The sequence below is a fragment of the Phascolarctos cinereus genome, unplaced genomic scaffold (genome assembly GCF_003287225.1).
Source record: "Phascolarctos cinereus isolate Bilbo 61053 unplaced genomic scaffold, phaCin_HiC Scaffold_5;HRSCAF=322, whole genome shotgun sequence".
In the NCBI taxonomy this organism is placed as follows: Eukaryota; Metazoa; Chordata; class Mammalia; order Diprotodontia; family Phascolarctidae; genus Phascolarctos; species Phascolarctos cinereus.
In genome coordinates this window covers 79,832,926-79,847,002 of record NW_027555958.1, presented here as the reverse complement: position 1 = coordinate 79,847,002, position 14,077 = coordinate 79,832,926, and the positions used below count along the sequence as shown (strand labels likewise).

The 14,077-nt window shown below is 37.4% G+C and overlaps 1 protein-coding gene across 9 annotated transcripts in view; it reads left to right on the top strand.

The window, feature by feature from the left end:
* Positions 1–30: 30 nt before the first annotated feature.
* The window catches only part of ERMARD (ER membrane associated RNA degradation), an 83,598-nt gene continuing 69,551 nt past the window's right edge, over positions 31–14,077 (top strand). For 5 of the 9 annotated variants that reach the window (XR_002321605.2, XR_002321603.2, XR_013486904.1 and 2 more), the window contains exons 1-9: positions 31–149; positions 2,862–3,030; positions 4,598–4,740; positions 5,504–5,605; positions 5,980–6,069; positions 7,689–7,786; positions 8,337–8,473; positions 11,809–11,923; positions 13,290–13,392. Coding sequence is in view for 4 of the 9 variants with exons in the window: in XM_020971997.2 (XP_020827656.1) it covers positions 87–149; positions 2,862–3,030; positions 4,598–4,740; positions 5,504–5,605; positions 5,980–6,069; positions 7,689–7,786; positions 8,337–8,473; positions 11,809–11,923; positions 13,290–13,392 (1,020 nt within the window). In the remaining 5 variants the exon portion in view is untranslated. The other 4 variants (XM_020971997.2, XM_020971995.2, XM_020971996.2 and 1 more) reach the window with 4 other exon arrangements.

Sequence of the window (14,077 nt, the reverse complement as noted above, 5' to 3'; positions counted from 1 at the left end):
GGCTGGTCACGTGCTCCCGAGGCCTGAGGAGCAGGACGGCGACGAGCGGAAGTGACGCCATTGCGCCAGCCAGCCAGCCTAGATTCATGCCGGAAGCCGGAAGTGCTGGAGGAAAGAAGGGGAAGAAGGAGACACCCCTGTGCTGCGCGGTAAGCTGATCTCGCGAGAGGCCCTGTGGGGACAGTGCTGCTGGGTGTAGTTGGTCTCTTCTGTACAGCGGCCTGGTCAGCCGGGTTTTGAGAAACCACCTGGAAACCCAGGACGTAGCAAATTTGGCTTGTAGGGTCGCTGCCCCCGCAGCTCCATCTGATCAAGCGAGGAGCATGTGTTTGCATCTGCCAGTCCGCACTCACCGCACGGGCTCCTCATCTTTTGGGGGTCATGGATCCCTCTGACAGTCTGGTGAAGCCTGTGAATCCCTTCTCAAAATAACGTTGTTGTTTTAAAATGCACGATGGAAGGCAATGCTAGATTTCAGTTAGAGGTCAGTGAAAATAAAGATTTAATTACTTTTTTTCTAACCTTGTTCTTGAATCCCCTGAAATCTCCCTCGCACCCTTTGGAGCGTTTGTGGATTCCAAGTGAAGAGGCTTTGGTTCGGAGTCTAGAGGAGGTATCAGTTAAGTTGAGAGTCCAGTGAAAGCTCGGCGGTTTTTACCATCTTCACGAACCCCTTGCTCTTTAGACATTATCCTGTGGGGAACTGAGCTGCTTTTAGTACAGGAGGGGCTTAAATCACTATTGATTGAATTGAAGGCAGGGGCTACAGTAGCTAGGAAATGATGGAGTTTCTTCCCTCCAATAGATTTGTTTAAGCCTCCTTGGGAGCCTAAAGCAGGAAGGCAGCGAGCATTTTTATCAGGGGCTTATTATGTGCCAGACGTTGTGCTAGGATTTTTCATGCTAATGGAGGAGACAGGTTTAAAATAAATATGTATGTGTGTATACATACATGTGTATAGATGTATATTATATGTATACATCACATATATGTCTGCATGTGTATGTTACATATAACCAGTATATATATATAAATATATATTATGTAACATGTATCAATTATATATGTGTGTTACCCTTACAAGAGGCAGCAAATTTTAGAGTACATACATACATATATATTATGTATATATTTTCTAAAATTTACTACCATTTGTAAAATTAACATACACATACATATATACGTGTATGTATATACACACATTAACTACACACACGGTTACAATTTTTACAAATTTTCAGCAAATTTTTACAAGTGTGCGTATGTTATGGGTTTAGGGGTGGTGAGGCAGGTGATCTATGTGCACTGCACTGGAGTAAATATTTGCTGCTAGCGCCTTCCCCCTGAGGTTACTGCCAATTTATGCTGCATATAATCTTGTTTGTACATAATTATTTGCATGTTGCTTTCTCTGTGAGACCATGAGCTCCTTGAAGGCACAGACTTTTTTCTCCTTTCTTTTTAATAAATGCTTCTTAACTTTGGGAATGTACTCTGCAAATCCCAAGGGTTGGAGGAGGGGACAGGAGAGGGTTAGGGCAGCCTTCCTCAATTTGTTCCCTGTCTTAGCTCCTATTTTTTGAAATGTACAGATAGGAAAGGCTTGGAGCAGATCCTAGGGCACCTCCTTCGTTTCCCAAGCAGGAGCTCTGTGTTGGAAGTTCACTCCTCAGGAAAGCAACTACAAAGTCTACCATTCCCAGAGTCTGCCCTATTAGGCAAGGATCAGGAATTGTTCACTTTTTTGTCTGAATCCTCAGCAATAGCACAATGCCTTAGGTGGTTAATAAATATTTGGTGAGTTGAATTGATACTTCTCTGCCCCTAAACATCAACCTTACTACCTGCTATTTCAGTTTAATTCTGTGGGTCTTGAAGACTTTTCTGCCAGGAGACCCTTAAAGTACAAATAACCTTAGGATGAAGCACATCTTGTTTTCTGGAAATATTAATTATTGGTTTTAATGAAGATTGATTTTTATTTGGGAGGAAGAAGCAAGATATTGTCTGGGAGTGGAAACAGGGAAACTTTGTATATTTCCTATGGAGAAGAGAATCCCATTTGGTGCGTTGCAAAGTACTCAGGGTTTGTTGCCAGAAGACTATTTTTTGTGTGCTGGCACTCACTTGAATGAACGAATGAATGACATTGGCTGGTTGTGTGATTACTTTACATAGTTCTTTAAAATCCTTTTTAATTTTAAAAAGATAATAGTTTATGTTAAAGTAAGCTGCCAACTATGTGTGTGTGTGTATTTATATATATGTGTATTTGTCTTAAGAACTAATTATATAAAGTGTCATTTCATTCTCAGTTGTACCACTTCTATTAATATCTCTGAGCTTTTGTTTAGTTATGTGTAAAACAGTATTTCTATTACCTACTCATAGGGTTGTTATTAGGAAAGTGTGCATTATTATTATTGCTTCTTCTGGTTCATCAGTCCCATTTAAAATCATTCAGTAAAATATATTAAAATGGAGTGCCATTGTGGAATGCTCAGATTAAAACTTGTAAGCAGGTACAGGAGATAGATGAGGAGATGGAAGTTCAGGAATACTAAATTCAGTTCAGCATTTTTAAGCACTTTCTTGTACGATTCGCTGTGCTTTATTTAAAAGAAATGACATTTTTAGAGGATGCATTGAGAGAAATGCTCTGTTATAGTCCATAAAATTACTTTAAGACCTTAGGTAAAATATCTTTAGAAATATTTTAATTTTATTTTGTCTAAATTTTTAAAGCATTTAATATATTTCTCTTTTAGTCTTTTTAAAGTTAACATATTTTATTTACTGTATCACTTTATTTTCTTTTTGTCTTCTTGATAACAAGTGGCCATTATATCCTGTATTCCAGATGTTAACAACTGACTCCATCACCACATGCCTCTCTCCCCCAGTTTATGATATGGTTTGCAGACTTGGGTTTGAAGTAAAAGAAAACCATGATATCAACAGCATTGTATCTCAGCATGGTGAAGTGTGCTGGAAAACAATTGCGGGATGTATGTGCTATACAGATTCAGGTTCGTATGCATTGTGTCTCTGCCTCCATTAGGAGGATGGTGTTGCCTTTTACAGTAATAGAGAACATAGGAGGGAGAGAGAGTTGGGGGAGTGGATGGATAATGAGTTCTTTTTTGGACATATAGAATTTAAAATGTCTACTGGACATCTAGTTTAAGGTGCCTGAAAGGCAGTTGGAGATGTAAGATAGGAGATCAGCAGAGGAATTGGAGAAGGCTAAGTAGATTTGAGAATCATCAGCATAGAGATGATCATTAAATCACTAAACAGAGTAGTAGAGAGGGAGAAGAGAAGAGGGCCCAGGAGAGAACCCTGAGGGACATCTACAATTAAAGGTCATGGTCTAGAAGATGATCCAGCAAAAGAGACAGAGAAAGAGGGGTAAGATAGGTAGGAGGAGAACAAGGAGAGAATGGTATCCCTAAGACCTAGAAAGAAGAGATCATCAGGGAGAAGAGAGTGATAGACAGTGTCCAAGGATGCAGATAGGTCAAGAAGGATGAACATTGAGAATAGACCATTGGATTTGGCAACTAAGAGGTCATTATTAACTTTAGGAAGAGCAGTTTCTGTAGAATGATAAGGTTGGAAGCCTGATTTTAAGGGATTAAGAAGAAAGTGAGAGGAGAGAAAGTGGAAGTACCTATTGTAGATGGCTTTTCAGGGAGTTTAGCTACAAGGGGCAGGAGACATATATGATATAGTTAGGAGTGATGGAAGGATCAAGTGAGGGTTTTTTCAGGATGGGGGAGACATGGCTATAGGGAAGGTACCCATAGACAGGAAGAGATTAAAAATAAGTGAAAGAGTGGGGATGACAGAGGGAACAATCTGTTGGGGGAAGTAAAATGGAGTGGGATCACTTGAACAGGTAGAGGGGTTAGCCTTGGTGAGAGTTAAGGTCACTTCATCCTGTGAAGGAGGAGAGTGTGGCAGAAGGCATCTGAGGAATAGATGAGGAAGAGGGGAGGAGAAGGAGCTCAGGTGAATGACCTCAAGTTTTTCTGAAAATATGAGGGTAGAGGTCCTGTGCTTGCTATGTACCAGGCACTTTGTTAAGTTCTGAGGAATCCAAGGGAAATAGTGGTTGTAATCATACCTGAAGTTGTTTCAGTACACTGACATATAATTCATTTTGGTCAACAGATTCGAACTGATTCATAGCATTTAGGTGTTATCTTTCGGTCTTATTGTACATTTCAGCTGCCACTTAACTATTTTTGGTCTGCCCTTGTTAATTTGAAGGTCATTCTCCTTGACTAACAGATGGAATCAAAATAGGAAAGGTAGCGGTGTGGTGCAGTACATAGAGACTGGGCAAAGGAGTCAGATAATTTTTATCCTAAACCAAGATCTGCTATTTACTGAATGTCTGACTGTGGGCAAATTCTTAAATTCTCTGGGTCTCAGGCTCCTTTTCTGAAAATAAAAATGTTGGATTAGATGATCTTTAAGATTCCTTCCCACTTTGAAATTATATTCTACTCTCAACCTTTTTCCTTAATAATTTGGAGAAATTACATAACATGTATCTATGTTGTGCTAAAAAACATTTCTTTATCCTAGAAAGACAAAATGTGGATTACTTAAAGAGTGTGAGCCTCTTGGGTCCTGTATGTGAAGCTGTTCATACTCATATGTATTCCCTGACTAAGGCACAGTTTGAAGTTCGATATGCTCTTTGGTTCCAGTGGACAAATTTTCCAGAGGTATGGCTTTGTGTAATATGTAGAAATTGCATAGTTTTAAGAATCCTTTTAAATTTTAAAAAAATGATAGTTTATGTTAAAGTAAGCTGCCTACATATATATGTATATGTATCTATCTTATCTGTCTATACTTATATTTATCTTAAAAGCTAATTATGTAAAGTGTCATTCATTCCCATGTGTACCACTTTTGCTAATTTTGCAATTAATTTTTAGTGTTAACTAAGTACAAAGAAACAAAATTCAAAAGAATGCCTTAGCACTTAGACTCTAGCTCTTGATTTTTCTGTAATACTTAGTAGAGGCAACTGGTTGCTTAGTTGATAAAGTGTTGTGCCTGGAATCAGGAAGGCCTGGGTTCAAATGTGGCCTCAAACACTTACTAGCTAATTTGAAGATCATTCTCCTTGATTGAACAAGGCTTGGGTAAGTCACTAAATCTCTGTTTGCCTTACTTTCCTCACCTGTAAATTGAGGTTAATAATAGCACCTACCTCCCATGGTTGTTGTAAGGATAAAAAATGAGATGATTTTTGTAAAGTACTTTGAAACTTTAAAGTGCTATGTAAATACTTATATCCTTTCCTTTCCCCTAATGTTATTTGAGATACCTGTTTGTTTAAAAGTCATGGAAAGTTGTTCCAGAGTTATGGAAAGTTGCCATTGAAACATTTGTGAGGTTGAATTTAAAGGGATAGTATTTGTAGTTGTTTTGAAAAATGTTATCTTGGATTAACATCTATTATTTATTGTCTAATAATAGCTATTTCCTGAAATATTTGTTGCTCTGAAGAGTCTGCAACCTGCAACTATTCCTCTTAACTTAATGAAACTAACATCATGTCTGGAACGAGCTTTGGGTGACGTAAGTGCTTAGAATTGTTAATGTGTAATTTAAAAATTGCTTGAACAGGAACAGAAAAAAGCATTATCCATTTGCACTGCCAAGTTGGTATTTTATTTGTCTACATAGTAGCTTAGGAACTAGAATAATTGTTTTCAGATTGCTCAATGTAATTGTTTCTCTGTAAGTGACCATCTTAAAGACAGAATCATATAAAAGATATATGTGAATCATTTGATTCAGATAATTGTTACTTCCTGTTAACATGTTCTCTAATGACTTTTTCCTCTTGTCTTTTGTACACACCTTGCTTTGTGTTTGTTGTTTTCTTTTTAGGTATGATTAGCTGGAAGTAATTTTTTTTCTATTAAAAACATCTTTTATTTGAATTGTAGGTGTTTTTATTGATTGGAAAGGAATGTCCATTTCTTTTAAGAGACTTGCTTGTATCTAAGGAGCTTGCTGAAGTGTTTGGACAATCTGTGGTAAGTTTCTTTGTAGTTTGCAAAGAGAAATACATCAGTAGTGTTTTTCATCCTTTTACCTATTTCAAGTTGATGGTGTTTCAGAAAAAGCAAAAACTAATATATTACATATAGATTCTAGGAATTAAAAGGGATCGTAGAGGACACCTAGTGTAACCTTTTACTCAGTAAAGAAATTCTTTCTACAGTATCCTTATAGAAGGTTGCCAGACTTCTGCTTCAACATTTCTAGTGATGAAGAACTTAACTGCTTCATAAGGCAATCAGTTCTATGGTGGGACAGCTCTAGTTTTCATAAAGTCCTTCCTTATATTGAACTAAAATCCACTTCTCTGTAACTGGTAATCATTCATTCTAGTTTTAGCCTTTGGAATTGTACAGAATTATTCTAATCCTTTTTCTGTATGATAACCTTCAAATATTCGAGGATAATAGTCATGATTCCCAAATAACCTCTTATCTAGTCCAACATCTGTTGTCCCTTCTATTATTCCACATGTAACATGGTTTCAAGACCCTTTGCTATCCTAGCTTCCTCCTTCTGTGTACAGGTTGTCAATGTCTTTCTTAAAGGACCTTACATTTATTTTTATTCAATTTCATTGTTGTCTGTATCATTTTAGTCTTTAGACATCTTTTTGAATTCCATTTTTGTCATCCAGTGTATTCGCTATTTTTCCTTACTCTGTGTGATATTAAAATGTGGATTTATCAAAGTTACTGATAGAAATTTTGAATAGCAAGAGACTAGGCATAGAGCCTTGTGGCATATTACAAGTGTCTACTTCAGATTGATATCAGCTATTTGGATATAGTTTGTAAACTAGTTACGAATTCACTTCATCATGTGTAGAACATGTGATTTTTTTGTTAAATTCTGTAAGCATAGCCTACATTTAATCCTATATGTCAAATGAATCAGAGTGGTGTATTGGGAAGAAAATTGGGCATAGGAGTCAGAAGTCAGAAGTTTCCATTTCTAATCCATTTCTAAACCAATTACTACTAGGTGTGGACTTTGGAAAGTCATAATTCTCAGTCACAAATTCTCTGTTAATTTGGAATAACAATACCTACTCTGCCTTTTTCATAGGGATTTTGTGCAGATTAAATGTGAAAGGTGTTTTGAAAGCTATTAGATATTAAGTTGATGATAATATTGACACTAACAAGAAATGCCTTGTTAAAATCAAGATGTGTGTGATCTCTTGGGTGGTCCATTAACAGTCCTGTCAGGTAGGCTATTGGAAAGATGTTATTATTTTCATTTGATGGAAAGAGAAACTTAAGCATAGAAACTTAAACTTAAGTGACTTCCTTAATTTCATACAGCAAATCAGGATGGGCCTCTGGAATAGAAACCAGGTTTCCTGACTTTTAGCCCACGGCACTTTCTATTCTAACAAATGGGTACAAATTAACTAAATTTCTGTATGTTGTGCAGCATAATATCTTTTGAAGTTTTAGTATAAGTTATTATTAGTGCTAAAAAAATTTACCTCATCCTAAATTAACTGAAATGGTTAAGCTAAAAAATTCTGAATACAGTAATAGAGTGTAAATATAAATTCAGAGTTATATTGATTGACTCAATAATTTGCTTTCATTATCCTAATTAGATGGATGTACTCAGAGTATTCATTGGTTCTCCATGTGGACTCAATCTGCGAAATATTTTGTGGCATGGATTTGCATCTCCTCAGGAAATTCCTCCAAAGTAAGTTGCTGATAAAATATCCTTCTCTTTAGGCTTAGGTATGACTGTTGTTCCATCCATGTTCGCACAACAAAAAAGAAATATTTTGAGGAATAAGATACAGGTGGGCCTATGGAGCAGGTTCTCAAATTATAGAACTAGGTCTACTTTGAAAGCCTTCATTCAAATATTTATTTTAAAAGTTGTATTCTATTTAGTGAGAGGGGTGTTCTAAGAGGTTCTCAGTCAGTGGTTCACTTGTTTAACAATAAATATTTATTAAGCCTATGAAGGTTACTGTTCTAATTTCTGAGAATTGCAATAAAGCACAGTCCCTGCCCCCATGCAGTTTATTGTCTTGAGTAGAGATGACAGCTTGCTGGTTTTTGTTCTGTCACTGCTACTTTTTCATTCCCGGCCCTTCGTTTGCATCTGAGTCAGAGTATCTCATAATTTGGAGGTGCATAGTACTTTGTCTTTCTATAAATGTTTATTTTTTTTAGCTGTATAAGTTGTATAAATATATATTCACATATTTTTCCTAATATATCCCTATGTTACTTTCCCTTAGATACTGCTCTACACTGGTATTGTTGACAGCAGGATTGGGACAACTATTAAAGAGTTATCTTCAGCAAACTAATTTTACATTCGTACATCGGCCTTTCCTAATTTTTACACACTTAAACGAACTGATCATTTTTCCTGGCAAGTACTGTATTTCATGTTTTCTCATTTGAATTCCCTTTGTAAAATACATATATAACTAGTCTATAAATTCAAAAAGTAGAATTGTGATGTGAATTTTTTTTACTGTTGGGAATGAACTGCAGGATATAGTAACTTGATATAAAATGTATTCTTGAACTTTTATATTCTTATGTTTGTAACTTGTGTGTTGGATGGGCCTGTAGTCAGAAGGGCTCCTGGTCAGTATCTAGGAGTTTGATATACCGTTTTGGCACTGGCCCTGTGAGAAATTGGTCTTTGATTTTCCTAAGTGAAGGAAAATTATGATTTATGGACCCAAAGGACCACTATTTAACCAGCCAGATGGCATAGGTGTAAGACTAAAGCAGAGTCTTTTTCTGTGGTATTGGAGGAGGCAAGGAAGTTATCACTTAGGAGTATTGGCAGGTTGGCAACATGGTGGATAGAGCACTGGGCCTGGATTCAGGAAGACCTGAGTCCAAATCCTGCTGCACTTACTAGCTGTATGACCCTGGGCAAGTCACTTAACCTCTGTATACCTCATTTTCCTCAGTAGTAAAAGTGGGATAATAGTACCACCTACTTCACAGGGTTGTTGTGAAGATCAAATGAGGAAATATTTACAAGGTCTTTAGCCCAGTGCCTGGCACATAGTATGTGCTATAGGAATGTTAGCTGCTGCTACTACTACTACTACTACCACTACAACTACCACCACCACTACTTAAAAAGAAAGAGAACATATATGTAGTGATGGAAGGGGGCAGGGGGATAGGTGTGCCTTTATTATCAGGGTTTAGTCCTGTTAGTAAGTTCTCATTATGTATTCTATATCATAAGTATTTTAATTAATCAACAAGCATTTACTAAACTTGGAGTTTGGAATATGCTCCCCTTTAAGTCACTAAACCCTGACTTAACTACCAAAGACCCAGAGGAAATTGAAACAAGAAAAAGGACCAACAGAAGTTGTTGGGAGTGAGCTGGGAGCCAGAGGAGGACAACTAGCAGTAGTAGCAGCAAAAGAGCTGTCTGGAAGGGGCCTCCATGCCAAGGGAAGTATCACAGAGACAAGCTCAGGGAAGGGGACCAAGGTGCCCTAGAGTTTGAGGTCTGCAGTCACAGGATTTCGGGAAAGGAGAGGACTCAGATGCTAGTCTTGTGATATATGAGAACAAAATCAACTTAAAAAATAATGACAATTGATTTAAAAAGCTATCACTCTAGACCAACCAGGAGAAACAGTTAAAAGATTAGAGATAGTTTTCAAGGCTAAAGCCTAGAAATCCTCAAGAAAAGTATGGGAAGTATCACTGCATCCTGAATCCCAGAGGAAGAAAAATTAGGAAGGCCTGAGTGATGAAGAATTTTCTTATCCAAGAGCTACTAAGGCACAGATGACTCATGGCCAGAGAGTGATCTGGAAGAATTTGGGAGAAGGGAAGTATATACAAAAAGGGTGCCAACAAGGTTAAGGGGTTTAGTACCCCAGAAATAAGGGTGAGGAAATGGACTCTAGAAAGGTTGGTGTCTGAAAAAATAACTGTAGCTTTACCAAACCAAATCTGTTACATAGAAGCCAGATGTTTATCTAATATCTAGTCTTATAGGATTGAACTAGCTGACCTGGACAATAAGACCTATCAAATGTACAAAGTCAGTGAGGAAAAGCAAAAGAATCAAAAATAGCAAGCCCAAGTTTTTACAACCAAATATTCTCCTTTGGGGCTATATGTGTCAGGAGAAGTGATGAATTCAATCCTTCCAGTCTCATGATATGTCAGAAAAGGTTGAAACCCAACAGATGTGGTGTTTATTGAAATGTTAAGTCATGAACTGAATTCACTGAGAGGCCTGAGGACTCATACCTGGGCTGGTATCTCTTGTCTGTCATGGAATTGTATTGCATGGTCTTAGGACCCCACACCAAGCTAATTGCCTTCCTCTGTATCCTCTTCAGCTTATCAATGTTCTTTATAAAATGTGATGTCCAGAACTGAATAAAAAACTCCCAGTGTGGTCTGACCGTGGTAGAGCATGGTGAGACTCTCATCTCATCATTCTAGGCACTGTGCCTAGCCACTGTATATGAATGTAGTGCAGGACTACACTAGTAACTTCCAGTGCCAAGATGGTGGCGTGAGGAAGGAACCCTCTGAAGCCCTCCCGAATTTCCATCCAAACAAGTAGAAAACTGCCTCTGAATTGGTCTAGGAGCAGGGAAGTAGCTTACTAGCTAGCAGGAAAGGTCTGTCTTACTGGGGTGGGAGGGGAGTGAGGTCCAAGAGTAACAGAAGCAGCAGCCACAGCAACCAGCAGCAGCAGCAACCAGCAGAGAGACCTTGTTTCCATACCAACCCAGCAGCAGAGCCCCACCCCTCAGGCACATCAGCAACAAAATTACTCCTCCAGGGCCTGCTGGCAGAGAGGCCCTGTTTCCATAGCAACCCAGCAGCAGGGCCCTGTTCCTGGGGCAGACCAACAATAAAATCTCTCCTCCAGGGCCAGCCACCAGAAAGACTCTGTTACCACAGCAACCCAGCAACAAGGCCCTTTCCCTGGAGCAGGCTAGCAGCTAAATCCAGCACCGCAGAAAGGCCAGCGGGGAGGCCCCACTGTCCCAGTAGAAGCCCGAAGGGAAGCCTGTTCTCCAGAGAAAGCAAGAAGCTAAACCCTGAAGCCCAGTAAAAGCTAGCAGTAAGACCCAGAGCCACAGCACAAAAAGCTTGGAACAGAGCACAACTCTCACATGAAAACAGCAAGTCACAAAAAAAAAGGCAAGAAAAAAAGTGAGCAAAAAACAAAAGAAGAGCTTGACCATTGAAGGTTACTATGGTGATAGGGAGGCTCAAGGCATAAACTTATAAGAGGACAGTAGTGTCAAAATGGCTACATGTGAAGCCTCAAAGAAAAATATAATTTGGTCTCAGGCCCCAAAAGAATTCCTGAGAGAGCTTAAAAAGGATTTTAAAGAGCAAATTAGAGAAGTAGAAGAAAAATTGGGAAAAGAAATGTGATGATGCAGGAGAATCGTGGGAAATCATGTATATGTTGAATATAGATAAATTACAAATATATGGTGGACACTTTGGGAAAAGAACAAGTCACTAGAGGATCAGAGATTGAGGGCTAGTCAATAAAGTCTTGTAGAACTATAGATACAGAAATGAACAGTGTAAATGGTGGTTGCATCAAGTACCGTAGTTTTTGGTTCATAAACATAAAGAAGTCAGTTCTACAGTACATTGTGGAATTGTTTAAATTTCTTTGGTGTTGGTTAGGATTATTGATTTTTAAAAATTGGCTGATGCAAAGATTATTTCTGTGTGCAGATATTAATGATGAAGTACTGTCAGTAGTTGAAGAACTGATAGAGAAATCTACTTTTGTGTTGAAAATCATGATTCCATTTTGGGAAGCCATAGTAATGAAATTCAGATCACATAGGTAAGTGAAGAATTAAATTGTCAGCCTTCGGGTTTGGAGTTGGGGGTCATCCAGAGAAGTTTGGACCTTCCGTAGATTGTTTGCTGTTTGAATATAAGTTTGGATAACTCAACAAGCTATTAGCTATATTAGAAAAGAGCAGAAGAAAGCTCTTGGTAGCCAATCTAAAAACATCTGCTACTCGAGCTTTATTATAGTAATTGCTATTTAAATGGTCCATTTCCTTCTAAATTGTTTCTGTTTTTAATAGAATTAATATGATAGCATTTCTTGAGCAGATCACTCTATTTGATGCTTGGGAAGCTCACAAAACCATGGAGATCAGATAAGACCTCTGCCTTAATGGAGACTGTAACAAGGGGAAAGATAGCAAATATAAGAAAATAACAAAAAGGAGTTAGGAGGCTGAGTATGAATGATGATGTTTAAAGTTTGTGTTACATTGATTTTTCATGCACTTGAGATTCACTTTTTAAAAAAAAACACTCATTTTAAAAATTTTGAGTTCCAAATTCTCACCCTTCTTCCAGCCTCTTCCCCACCAGTTGAGAAGGCAAGCAATATGATACCCATTATACATGTCAGATTTTGCAAAATGTATTTCCATGTTAACTCTGTTACAAAAAAAAAAGCAAGAAAAATAAAGAAAATTTTAAAAAATTATATTTCAGTCTATGCTCAGTTCCTTAGTTCTTTCTCTGGAGGTGAATAACGTTTTTTCATCATGAGTCCTTTGGAATTGTCATGTATCTTTATATTGATCTAAGCCAAGTGTTTCACAGTTGATCATTGTTACAGTATTGCTGTTACTATGAACAATGTTCTTCTGGTTCTGCTCACTTCATTTTGTTTCAGTTTATATAAGTCTTCCCAGGTTTTTATGAAACTATTTCCTTCATTTCTAACAGCACAGTCATATTACATTATATTTCTATAGCATAACTTGTTCAGCCATTCCCCGATCCTTTCAATTTTCAATTCTTTGCCACCACAAAAAGAGCTGCCACAAATATTTTTGAACATATAAGTCCTTTTGAGATTCACTTTAACTCCAGTATTTATGAATGGCTACAGTTGATGAAAGAGAGATCAAATAGGACTGCCACGACAACATAGTCTTCCATTTGGGTATCACTAAAGATGCCTCACCGAATCCTGGGACGCAATGAAGTATTGTTTAAAAAAAATAATACAATGAGAGTTTGATTTCTATTTTTATTTTGCTTCCGATTTATTTCTAGCTTAAGGAAGTAGTTTAATTTTACCTTACTTATAACATCAAGTTAGCAATACCTGGACTGCTATTTGAATGTTGTAAAGTTTGATGGCATCAGTCTTTATGAAGAATTTTGGATCTTTCTCACAGGTATGCTGACTGTATAGTACTGCTACTGACACAGCTGGAAACTGGACTCCGAAAAGTCTTCACTACAGTTAATAAATGCCCAAAAAGACTTTTGACAGCAGAGGTATATATGATTTTGTTTGTTCTGTTATTGTGATTGGGAGATAGCCTGAAAGCTAGTCATTTATCTGAGGTCAGTGATAGAAAAATATCTTGAGTTTATTCATTTTTTTACTGTTTGCTTTCAGAGTATAGGATGAGCTATTTGCATGAGTTATTTAACTTGCTGAACCTGTATGTTTTTTTTAACCTGTAAAATAAGTAAGCAATAAATCATTCAATAAACATTTATTAAGTACCTACTGTGTGTCAGGCACTCTGTTAGGTGTTAGGGATACAGAAACAAAGTGATAGTCCCCGATCTCCTTTGAACTGCCTTCTCAACAGTCATGGTAAAGATCAAAGGAGACAGTATAGGTAAGATATTTTGTTGGCACAAAGCACTATATGGGTATAAACCATTAGTACTAAAATAATTTTATGATCTGTAAATTTGGGTTATATTTTTCTGATTGATTATCTTGTTATTTCTTATTCTTACAGTGATTTGCAGGTGTGATGTTTATGACCTTTATGATGGCTTTTTCATCATTTTTTCTGTGGTGTCACCAAATATATACTCTTTTAAATTAATGATATATGAAATAGTAAGGGAGGCAACATGGCATAATGAACAAAGTTCTGGGCTTGGAGTTAAGAAGATGGATTTAATCCTGCCTCTGGCACCAATTAAGTGTGTGAGCCTGGGC